At 48.0% G+C, this 13004-nt stretch overlaps 1 protein-coding gene across 1 annotated transcript in view; it reads left to right on the top strand.

Annotated features, from left to right (window-relative positions):
- The window catches only part of LOC137527496 (ficolin-2-like), a 64697-nt gene extending 52542 nt beyond the window's left edge, over positions 1-12155 (top strand). The window contains exon 5 of the mRNA XM_068248013.1: positions 11904-12155. Coding sequence (XP_068104114.1) covers positions 11904-12145 — 242 coding nt within the window. The 3' untranslated portion in view covers positions 12146-12155. The remainder of the gene's footprint in view (positions 1-11903) is intronic.
- The last annotated feature ends 849 nt before the right edge of the window (positions 12156-13004 follow it).

Here is a 13004-nt window from a genome sequence, read left to right as displayed (position 1 = left end):
GGATAGGTAGCCTGGTGGGTGGGTAGGTAGGTAGGCAGCCGGGTGGGTAGGTAGGTAGCCCTTAGCTGGGTGGGTAGGTAGCCCGGTGGGTGGGTGGGTAGGTACCCGGGTGGGTGGCTGGTTAGCTGGGTGGGTAGGTAACCTGGTGGGTGGGTAGGTAGCCTGGTGGGTGGGTGGGTAGGTAGCCTGGTGGGTGGGTGGGTAGGTAGCCTGGTGGGTGGGTAGGTAGGTAGCCTGGTGGGTGGGTAGGTAGCCGGGTGGGTGGCTGGGTAGCTGGGTGGGTAGGTAGCCTGGTGGGTGGGTAGGTAGCCGGGTGGGTAGGTAGCCTGGTGGGTGGGTAGACTGGTGAGTGGGTAGGTAGCCGGGTGGGTAGGTAGCCTGGTGGGTAGGTAGCCTGGTGGGTGGGTAGGTAGCCGGGTGGGTAGGTAGCCTGGTGGGTGGGTAGACTGGTGGGTAGGTAGCCAGGTGGGTAGGTAGCCTGGTGGGTGGGTTGGTAACTAGCCCGGTAGGTAGGTAGGTAGGTAGCCTGGTGCGTGGGTGGGTAGGTAGGTAGGCAGCCTGGTGGGTGGGTAGACTGGTGAGTGGGTAGGTAGCCGGGTGGGTAGGTAGCCTGGTGGGTAGGTAGCCTGGTGGGTGGGTAGGTAGCCGGGTGGGTAGGTAGCCTGGTGGGTGGGTAGACTGGTGGGTAGGTAGCCAGGTGGGTAGGTAGCCTGGTGGGTGGGTTGGTAACTAGCCCGGTAGGTAGGTAGGTAGGTAGCCTGGTGCGTGGGTGGGTAGGTAGGTAGGCAGCCTGGTGGGTGGGTGGGTAGCTGGGTGGGTATGCGCGGCGGGAGAGCGGCAAATACAGGAAGGGAGGGAGGGAGGATAGTAGTCGGGGGTTCCCCAGGGAAAAAATAAAAATAAAAAAAATATATTAAAAAAAAAATACTTAATGGGCCCCTGAAGCAATGGAACTTCAGGGGCCCTCGTGCGGCGGCACGGCTGTATGTCCGCCACTGCCACACACCCAGGGCCGGATTTATACTTTTTACCACTCTAGGACCACTATCTCCAGCCGCCCCCTTGGGCAATCTTGGGTGAGGCTACAAATGTGAGAGTAGAATTATGGAAAAAGGGACAACCTTTATCAGATTAGGGTTACTCATCAAAAGAATAGAGTGATTACACTGACTTAAGACAGTCACTGACATGACTATGTACTCTGTACAGTGCTGCAGAAGAAGCCATTGCTATACAAATACATAATAATAATATGGTAGGAAATTAGACTGTGACTATGGTAGGATTAGATTGTGAGATCCACTGAGGAAAGTCAGGGACATGACTATGTACTCTGTATAGTGCTGCAGAAAATGTCAGTGCTATATAAATACATAATAATAATAATAATATGGTAGGACATCAGACAATGACTATGGTAGGATTAGATTGCGAGCTCCTCTGCGGACAGTCAGCGACATGACTATGTACTCTGTACAGTGCTGCAGAAGATGTCAGTGCTATATAAATACATAATAATACTATGGTAGGACATTAGACTATGACTATGGTAGGATTAGATTGTGAGCTCCTCTGAGTACAGTCAGTGACATGACTATGTACTCTGTAAAGTGCTGCAGAAGATGTCAGTGCTATATAAATACATAATAATACTATGGTAGGACATTAGGCTATGACTATGGTAGGATTCGATTGCGAGCTCCTCTGCGGACAGTCAGTGACATGACTATGTACTCTGTACAGTGCTGCAGAAGATGTCAGTGCTATATAAATACATAATAATACTATGGTAGGACATTAGGCTATGACTATGGTAGGATTCGATTGCGAGCTCCTCTGCGGACAGTCAGTGACATGACTATGTACTCTGTACAGTGCTGCAGAAGATGTCAGTGCTATATAAATACATAATAATACTATGGTAGGACATTAGGCTATGACTATGGTAGGATTCGATTGCGAGCTCCTCTGCGGACAGTCAGTGACATGACTATGTACTCTGTACAGTGCTGCAGAAGATGTCACTGCTATATAAATACACAATAATTATATGGTAGGACATTAGGCTATGACTATGGTAGGATTAGATTGTCAGCTCCTCTGAGGACAGTCAGTGACATGACTACTTATAGAATAGAAAAGAGAGGGGAAGAGACAATTACATAGCAGAGAGGGGAGAGGAAAAGACAGATAATGTGATAGGGAGGGAGGTGTAGAGAGGGAAGGAGGAAAAGAATTGCAGGATTGCAATCTCAGATATATTGTTAATGAAGGAAATGCTGGGGGAGGAAAGACATGTTATTCAGCAGCAGCCCCCCTTCCCCCTCCCTCCAGTAATTGGACTTCTCTTTATTGCAGCTGACTGCACAGTATATATTGCCAGATTTGTCAGGTGTTACTTGGTTTGATGCACACATAATCTCTATGAAGTACAGTATATAATATTGCTAGTTACTTGCCTGTGACAGACAAGCTTCTTCCGATATTTTCCACTGATAGCAGCTCTTGCTCTGGGTCTCTTAAATCTCCTGGCATAAGCTGTGAGTGTGACAAGCAGCCCGAAGAGGAAAGGGGCGTGGCTGCCGAACACTGTGCCTTACGGGGGAGAGAGGAGGGGAAGAACTCAGAGCGACAGGCTGCTAGCATAGACGTCACTGTTGTGAGTAGCCTGCAGCGTCATCACCTCCCTCTGCCTCCCTACATCCTGATAGCTAGACCCAGCCGCTGGTGGCTGCCCGCAGCTATGAGCAGCAATCTCTGAAGCAGGGCGGCCGCAGATCGGGTCTGGCTGGCTGCACAGCACACAATGCACACAGCCAGCAGTAGGACTACATAGCTAGAGGCTGAAAATCGCCCTTGCTATTCAGGCGCCCTAGGCCATGGCCTATGTTGACTAGGCTGAAATCCGGCCCTGCACACACCGCAGTGGAAGATACCAGGCCGCAATTATTTCTCAAAAAAGGTAATATCCAAACTGTACCGTGATGTTGAAAGGCAAGTGGTGTCATCTCTGGCACACAGTGTTGGGTCAAGGTTCCATCTGACCACGTGGTCTGCAAAGCACGGTCAGGCCTGCCCGAAGACTAAGTGAGTCCCTACACACAGCATCTCTGCCTGCACGCCGTGTGACTGCCTGCCACAAGACTAAGCCGCTCCCCACACAGCATCTCTGCCTGCAGGCCGCTTGACTGCCTTCTCCGCCACCACCAACGGGGTCCAGGACTCCAGGTGGATTCCTGAATTTTTAAGGCCACTGGTAGCAGCGGCTGCTATAATAATTTTTCTGGTGCGTGTACATGCCTGCACTCTCACCTCACAAAGGGCTGGTGCATACTACAAGGGCTTTTTGAATGCTAGAGATTTTAACAGCTCTTGCTAATGCAATGCCATGGGGGATTTCTACTAAATCCCATCACTCCAGTGTGCACACACACATAGGGTAACATTAGCAGATGCTTTTAAAATCACAAAGCGCTCCGAAAATCTCTTGTGGTGTGCACCAGCCCAAGTAGGAATGTTCAATGTGACTTCCGCTCATACCTTGTCAAAAAAGAACAGAGCTGGAACCAGGTGACTCATGCCCAAACCATGGAAGAAGAAAGGTGAGGTTCTGCTCAAGGTGAACCTCACCTTTCTTCGTGCACCAGCCCAAATAGGAAATTTAGGAGACAGCACAAATACTGCAAAATCAATTATGACCTTATAGTCGAGCCTGACACTCACCACTGTCCAAAAAACACTTTGGCTGTTGCATGTGATTCTCCCAAATGTGATCCCTGCTGGACTGTCGGAATTACAATCACAATTGGGGACACGCAGGGTTCCCTTCCTCAGAACAGTCCAGACATACAGTAAATGTCTGCACTATTCTGAGGAAGGGGACCCTGCATGGCCCTGAAACAATTGTCAACGATTGGTGATGCATTTTATGGAATAAAGAACAACATTTTTGCTCATGAGAAGCCTGGTGTGCTGACTGATCCTTGGACCCAGGGCCGGCCAGCTCATGAGGCGGGGTGAAACTTTTGCCTCAGGCGGCACATTTCTAGGGGCGGCATCCGACGGTAGGTGCTGGGAGCCGGCCGCCGAGCTGGAGGGGTAGCGGGCAGGACGGGGGTATTGGGCCTAGCGGCAGGGAGGGGGGTCAGACCCCCCCCCCTCCCTCGCCTGGGTCCCCCGATCTGTCCTCCCCTCCAGCTTTAAATAGTTCAGAAGCAGCCGCTACTCGGAAGAGGCACGGGCGGGGAGGACTCACCTCTTCCTCGTTCCAGCGTGCGCTCCACTGACGTCATTTCCTGCAACGCCATCCACTTACAATACAGTTGGCGGCGTTGAAGGAAGTGACGTCAGTGGAGCGCACGCTGGCCTGGAACGAGGAAGAGGTGAGTCCTCCCCGCCCGTGCCTCTTACGAGTAGCGGCTGCTTCTGATCTATTTAAGGCTGGAGGGGAGCACAGATCGGGGGACCCAGGCGAGGGAGGGGCTAGGCCCAATACCCCCGTCCTGCCCGCTACCCCTCCAGCTCGGCGGCGCCCCCCCCCCCCCCCCCCCCCCCGGGGGGGGGGGGGCGTCAGCAACAATTTTTTCAAAATTTGCCTCAGGCGGCAAAAAGTCCAGGGCCGGCCCTGCTTGGACCTTCATGCTTTACATAGGGTACTGCTCTGCACCCAAGGTTATGCACTCACCCCAAGGTGTGCCACTCTAAACGTACCCACTTTACCCAAGTGTGATACGTGCCTGAATATTTATACATGAGACAAAGAAGGATATCCGCAACACAAGCATGTAAATAACCCACCAAGTGTGCTAGGGCTCAATGTATAACACAAAAGGAGAAGAAAGAAAGGCCATATATACAGCACCACTGGGAAAGTACAAAAAATAGTTTATTCCATGATTCAAAAAACAATTATAATTGACACAATGAAATTCAACACAATATTAAAAGCAATTAAAACATACGGCAAGAGCAATTCACTGCTACAAAGTATCAATCATATAATCATTAGTATTATGAAATAATTGCATCACAAAGGATATATGAGTATATACTGTGTTCAATTTCATTGTGTCAATTATAATTGTTTTTTGAATCATGGAATAAACTATTTTTTGTACTTTCCCAGTGGTGCTGTATATATGAGTGCAGTCAGTTGCCTATAGACATTGCCTGATGAGTGCTAATGACTAAATAGAGTGCACCTGTGTGTAATCTAATGTCAGTACAAATACAGCTGCTCTGTGAGGGCCTCAGAGGTTGTCTAAGAGAATATTGGGAGCAACTACACCGTGAAGTCCAAAGAACACACAAGACAGGTCAGGGATCAAGTTATTGAGAAATTTAAAGCAGGCTTAGGCTACAAAAAGATTTCCAAAGCCTTGGACATCTCAGGGAGCAATGTTCAAGCGATCATTCAGAAATGGAAGGAGTATGGCACAACTGTAAACCTACCAAGACAAGGCCATCCACCTAAACTCACAGGCCGAACAAGGAGAGCGCTGATCAGAAATGCAGTCAAGAGGCCCATGGTGACTCTGGACGAGCTGCAGAGATCTACAGCTCAGGTGGGAGACTCTGTCCATAGGACAACTATTAGTCATGCACTGTACAAAGTTGGCCCTTATGGAAGAGTGGCAAGAACAGGGCCGGCGGCGGCGCTACCATAGAGGCAAAGGAGGCAGCTGCCCCGGGGCCCCAGAGCTTGTAGGGGCCCCCAGTGGCTACAAGAGGAAAAAAAATTCAAATCGACCTTATAGTTTTTGAGAAAATCGATTTTAAAGTTTCAAAGGAAAAAAAATACACATTTAAAAACCAGCCGACTTTAATGGTTAATAGCAAATCCACCTTACATTCTAGAAACCCTAAATTTGCAGGATATGTTAAGGAGATCATTGGAAATAAGAGGAAAAAACAATTTTTCAAAAAGACCTTATAGTTTTTGAGAAAATCGATTTTAAAGTTTCAAAGGAAAAAAGTATACTTTTAAATGCGGTAAATGTCATTTTTAGTACCTAACGGTAGTGTAGTTTTACATGTATCAAAAGAAAGAGCAATACATTTCCTGACGGGGTTTCCAGGGGGTCCATACGCAGCCGCAGCGCTTTGGCCAGGGATCGCTATACAGCCGCAATATGGCTGTATGAAGATCCCTGGCATTTTTTTTTCCTATTTTCCCAATTTTTTTTTTATGTTTAGAGTGTGGGATTTTTTTTTTTAAATCATGTGGGGTCCCCCCTCCTTAAACTTTTTAACCCCTTGTCCCCCATGCAGGCTGGGGTAGCCAGAATGTGGAGCTCCGACCGATTGGGGCTTCAAACCCTGACTATACCAGCTGCAAAAAAGGTCCCTTAATGTCGATTTTTGCTCCGGGGTATCTGTTGGGGGGGCCCCCCAGGTTTATTTTGCCCTGGGGCCCCATTGTTGCTTAAACCGGCCCTGTGCAAGAAGAAAGGCATTGTTAACAGAAAGCATAAGAAGTCCCGTTTGCAGTTTGCCACAAGCCATGTGGGGGGACACAGCAACCATGTGGAAGAAGGTGCTCTGGTCAGATGAGACCAAAATGGAACTTTTTGGCCAAAATGCAAAACGCTATGTGTGGCGGAAAACTAACACTGCACATCACTCTGAACACACCATCCCCACTGTCAAATATTGTGGTGGCAGCATCATGCTCGGGGGGTGCATCTCTTTAGCAGGGACAGGGAAGCTGGTCAGAGTTGATGGGAAGATGGATGGAGACAAATACAGGGCAAACTTGGAAGAAAACCTCTTGGAGACTGCAAAAGACTTGAGACTGGGGCGGAGGTTCACCTTCCAGCAGGACAATGACCCTAAACATAAATCCAGGGCAACAATGGAATGGTTTAAAACAAAACATATCTATGTGTTAGAATGGCCCAGTCAAAGTCCAGATCTAAATCTAATCGAGATCTGTGGCAAGATCTGAAAACTGCTGTTCACAAACGCTGTACATCTAATCTGACTGAGCTGGAGCTGTTTTGTAAAGAAGAATGGGCAAGGATTTCAGTCTCTAGATGTGCAAAGCTGGTAGAGACATACCCTAAAAGACTGGCAGCTGTAATTGCAGCAAAAGGTGGGTCTACAAAGTATTGACTCAGGGGGCCGAATAATTACGCACACCCCACTTTTGCAGTTATTTATTTGTAAAAAAATGTTTGGAATGATGTATGATTTTCAATCCACTTCTCATGTGTACACCACTTTGTATTGGTCTTTCATGTGGAATTCCAATAAAATTGATGCAGTGGCAGTAATGTGACAAAATGTGGAAAACTTCAAGGGGGTCGAATACTTTTGCAACCCACTGTATCTATCGCAAAGTGCCAACAGCAATTTATACTAAACACAAACATTTTAACTCATATATGAACATTATGGAAAATTCAAGTTGAAAATAAACTGTGAAGATAAACAACTCATCCATCCTACTCCTGAAAAATGTATTTTTTTAGAACACCCCAGTTTTAATTTTCTGTTAAAAAAGGTAAAAAAGTAGGTTTAATGCTATTGTCTCATATGATGATGATTCAGCTTTTCCCATAATCTCGCAGTTAGCAATCATGAGACCCTCAACAAGACAAATTCAGCAATCATGAGGCCCCCAACAAGACAAATTCAGCAATCATGAGGACACCAACAAGACAAATTCAGCAATCAAGAGGACACCAACAAGACAAATTCAGCAATCATGAGACCCTCAACAAGACAAATTCAGCAATCATGAGGACACCAACAAGACAAATTCAGCAATCATTCATGAGGCCCCCCAACAAGACAAATTTAGCAATTTTGAGGCACCCAACAAATCATGAGGCTGGGGATCGCTGATCTCGTACAGCGCTGCCGGAGACCGCAGCGCTGTACGGATGTAAACAAAGGGGATTTATTTCACCTTACGTTTACAAACAGCCTGCTAGCAGCGATCGTGCAGGGAATGATCATGCATGCACGCGGCCATTCCCTGAGAAACTGCAGCTCCAGGACTTGACGCCAATTGGCGTTAGGCGGTCCTGGGGCTGCCGCCGCGTTCACGCCCCTTGGCGTGACGTGGTCGTTAGGTAGTTAAAGAGCTTTTTTTTCTACAGTTTGTTGAGAGTGGCCCAGTAGGTTTGCCCAGTATGGAGCCCAGAAATGTCTGATGTCGACCCTGCTCTGATTACTACGCATGCGCAGTTCTTGGACGCACTTCCGTAGCTGGGAGCATTCTGTGCATGGCATGCGCAGTTTGTTAAGACTGGAACTTCATTTATGCAGAATGCTCCTGCTTAGGGATTCTCACCACAAACTCCTGATCACGGAATAGCCGTGATTCACAAACATTTTTCCAGTATTCGGCTTCGAAATCCGAAGCCGTGGATTGATTTTAAACCACGGAACATGGCCACGACAGGCCATGATTTTGTATATCCGTGAACACGGCGGGGAAAGCAGTGGTTTGGTCGTGATTAGAGGAAATGGGCGGAAATGGACGGAAATGACATCCCTGGGCCAATCAGAGGCCAATCAGAGGCCCCCAACCAGGCCCTCCCCTCTTGCATATAAAGCGGCAGCCATGATGAAAAGCTCCATCCTTGCTAGACTGTGGTACTGAGAGGATCATCTCCAGGCCATTGTTGCTTCAGCAAGCGCTTTTCATTGTTAAAAACTTAGCGTTTTTACTCCTAACATTGCTCTGATACTGTATATGTCAGTTGTATTTAGCTAGCTAGCCTGTTGGTGATTTATTATTACTTCAGTTACTTGTAGTCAGTGTAGTCATAGTGAGAGTGTACTGATTACTGTGCTTAGTGCAGGCAGGTGCAGACTGATTATACTGCTGTGTTACTGTCTACTTGTTATCTATCTGAGCCAGCCAGTTAGCCAGTGATCAACTTCAGTTACTTGCAGCAAGTCACTGCCACTAGTCAGTCACTAAGTTTACTCAATGACATTGTACTTTACTGTTAGTGCAGCAGGCAGACCGCTGTCCACTAATTTGTGTGTTCTTTATTATTTTACTGTATCACTTGTATTCAGCTCATAGCCAGTGATCAACTTCAGTTAGTAGCAGTCACTGGTCAAACCACACACCTTGATAAAGGGGGACCCTGCGAGGCACCTGAAGCAATTGTCGGCTAACTTGGATACAGATGGCTCAATAAAGAGCGTGATTCCAACTAACTTGGTGTGCTGATATATTGGAGAAAGACTTTGCTGGTGACACTGCCTAGGTCACAATATCAAGCACCCAACCTTATACAGAGGTGTGCCCAACCACAGCTTCATGACAACTAAGTTTACTCAGTGACGTTGTACTGTATTGTGAGTGCAGGCAGACCGCTGTCCACTAATTTTTGTGTTCTATATTTTACTGTATCTGACACTTGTATTCAGCTCATAGCCAGTGATCAACTTCAGTTAGTATTTGCAGTCATAGCCACTGTTCAGTCACTAAGTTTATTCAGTGACATTGTACTGTGCTAGTAGCGTGTACCAGTTATTTTGCTGTGCGTATAGTGCAGTCAAAACACTGTCCAGTGATTTTCGAGTTCTATTACAGTGTATTCAGTATTTGCAAATTGCACCGTCTGCACATTTGTTTGTTTGTTTGTTTGTTTTTGATTTTTTTTAAGTTGTAGCCCCTTATCACCATTATAATCCATGCTATTTTTGGTGATTGTAGCATGTATGGGGGCTTTGCTATTAACGTTAAAAGAAAATTCAGATCACAGGCCATGGATAGCCGTGATTGACTCATTCATGGCGAAAATCCGGTTTGAATTCGTGATTCAGTTTTAAATCTGGATTTAACCACGACGGTTCCGGGTTTTTTCCTAGCCACGGGCGGGTTTGTCGAATTTGTGGATGAGGGAATCCGGGATTTCCGGATTTACTCGAATTTGTGGAAGAGGGAATCCGGGATTTACGGATTTACTCGAATTTGTGGAAGAGGGAATCTGGGATTTCCGGATTTACTCGAATTTGTGGAAGAGGGAATTTGTGATTTCCGGATTTACTCGAATTTGTGGAAGAGGGAATCCGGGATTTCCAGATTTACTCGAACTTTTGTGGAAGAGGGAATCCGGGATTTCCGGATTTACTCGAATTTGTGGAAGAGGGAATCCGGGATTTCCGGATTTACTCGAATTTGTGGAAGAGGGAATCTGGGATTTCCGGATTTACTCGAATTTGTGGAAGAGGGACCCCGGGATTTCCGGATTTACTTTAATTTGTGGAAGAGGGAATCCGGGATTTCCGGATTTACTCGAATTTGTGGAAGAGGGAATCCGGGATTTCCGGATTTACTCAAATCCGTGGAAAGGGGTATCCGACCACCACTACTTCTGGTCACAGAAGAAGAAATTGAGGGTACATACGGCTGGGACCACGCATGTGCAGTACTTTACCGGGGCTAACTAGGCAGGATGGACGGGACCGGACAGATGGAGCTCATGGACTACAGGGGGCTGGAGGAATCCCCAGGAAAGAATAAATCATTTTGTTTTATTTGTCTCAGGTACACTTAAATGTGTTTTCTTCATGTCATGCCTGTAGGTAACATACATTTATTATTAGTACTGATATAGCACTGATATCTCACGCAGCGCTGTACAGAGTATATATTCTTGTCACTTAACTGTCCCTCAGAGGGACTCACAATCTAATCCCTACCATAGTTAGTGATGGTCAAGTAGATGCAAATAAGTTCGAATTGATGCAAATGTATGCAAATTTTTTGAATAGTGTATGTATCGTAGTCTAGGACCAATTTTAGGGGTAAGTCCACTGACTTATCTGTGTGTTTTTGGGATGTGGGAGGAAACAGGAGTGCCTGGAGGAAATCCACACAGACACGGGGAAAAAATACAAACTCCTTGCAGATGTTGACCTGGCTGGGTTTCAAACTGGGGGCCCAGTGCTGCAAGGCAAGAGCGCTAACCACTATGCCACCGTGCTGCCCAACTACACCACCATGCTGCCCACTATGCCACTGTGCTGCCCACTATGCCACTGTGCTGCCCACTACGCCACTGTGCTGCCCGCTTACCCCAATAGGCCACCGTGCTGCCCACTACGCCACAGTGCTGCCCGCTACCCCCACTACGCCGCCGTGCTGCCCACTACGCCACGGTGCTGTCCACTACGCCACTGTGCTGCCCACTACTCCATTGTGCTGCCCACTACACCACGGTGCTGCCCACTACGCCACGGTGCTGCCCACTACGTCACTGTGCTGCCCACTACGCCACTGTGCTGCCCACTACTCCATTGTGCTGCCCACTACGCCACGGTGCTGCCCACTACGCCACGGTGCTGCCCACTACGCCACTGTGCTGCCCACTACTCCACTGTGCTGCCCACTATGCCACAGTGCTGCCCACTATGCCACTGTGCTGCCCACTACTCCACTGTGCTGCCCACTACACCACTGTGCTGCCCACTGCTCCACTGTGCTGCCCACTGCTCCACTGTGCTGCCCATTCCTCCACTGTGCTGCCCACTACTCCACTGTGCTGCCCACTGCTCCACTGTGCTGCCCACTACGCCACTGTGCTGCCCACTACGCCACTGTGCTGCCCACTACGTCACTGTGCTGCCCGCTACCCCCACTATGCCACTGTGCTGCCCACTACCTCCACTATACCACCGTGCTGCCCACTACGCCACTGTGCTGCCCGCTACCCCCACTATGCCACCGTGCTGCCCATATATATCATGCTCAATTTCACCAATCGCTGGGCTTCACATCCCTAGGGATAATACGGCAAAGCAACGTGGACTATAAAAAAATGTTGTACAATGCACCTTCTCTTTTTATGGTGAGGGGGGTCTGGTTTCTTGCGTCTATCTTTGATAATCAATCATCAGACTATTGGAACTAATGATATTTTCTTCTGTTCCAGGGGATTCTCTGTCCTACCACAATGGGAATAAGTTCACCACTCTGGACCAGGACAATGACCCATACTATAAAAATTGTGCTGTAGATTTTAAAGGAGGCTGGTGGTACGGTGGCTGCCACACTTCAAACCTGAATGGTTTATATCTGAATGGGGCAGTGGATCCCCAAGGCATCTGTTGGAAATCTGTCAAGAACAGCTTCTATTCCTTCAAACAGTCTGAGATGAAGATTAGACCCATATAACTTGTAGGAAGTATTTAGACGACACTGTACTCGGTTATACATTGTTACTTTAGAATTAAACCTATAGGCACCACTGCTTAATTCACTGCTAGCAGATTTCCTATACCCTCATCTCCACATAGAGAGAGTTCTTTAACCTCTTGAGGACCGCAGTGCTAAACCCCCCTAGTGACCAGGCCATTTATAGTAAAATAGACCACTGCAGCTTTAAAGGACTTACGAGGCCAAAACCGATAAATAAGTAAAGTACCTGCATATTATTTAAATGCACGGAGGACGCCATCCGCGCCCTCCGTGCAGTTCAGCCGGGTCCCCTTAGTGACATCCCCCCGTGCACTCGCGACCCCACAGGCCGGGTCGGGCTCTCCAGCCACTCCTAATATGACCGCCGGAGCTGGCCGCAGCTGCGCAGTCCGCATTGCCGTGAGTGCAGCTGCGCAGCTCTAGGGCCAACTCCCCGATCCACGCGATAGTGTGCCAGCTCCGGCGGCCATATTAGGAGTGGCTGGAGAGCCCGACCCGGCCTGTGGGGTCGCAAGCGCACGGGGGGGGGGGGCGATGTCACTAAGGGCACCCAGCGGAACTGCACGGAGGGCGCGGATGGCGTCCTCCGTGCATTTAAATAACATGCAGATACTTTACTTTTTACCGGTTTTAGCCTCGTAAGTCCTTTAAGGCTAAGCTGCAGGGCCGCACAACACAGCACACAAGTGATTCCCCACCCCACCCCCTTTTCTCCCCACCAACAGAGCTATCTGTTGGTGGGGTCTGATCGCTCCCCCATGTTTATTTATTTTTTTTACAAATATTTTTGTTGTTCTTTTTTTATAAAAATACCTGTTTCTTTAAATTTCTTCCC

This window comes from Hyperolius riggenbachi, chromosome 8, assembly GCF_040937935.1.
Source record: "Hyperolius riggenbachi isolate aHypRig1 chromosome 8, aHypRig1.pri, whole genome shotgun sequence".
Classification (NCBI taxonomy): Eukaryota; Metazoa; Chordata; class Amphibia; order Anura; family Hyperoliidae; genus Hyperolius; species Hyperolius riggenbachi.
Note: the sequence above shows the minus strand (reverse complement) of the source record. Positions and strands in the feature narration are given on the sequence as shown.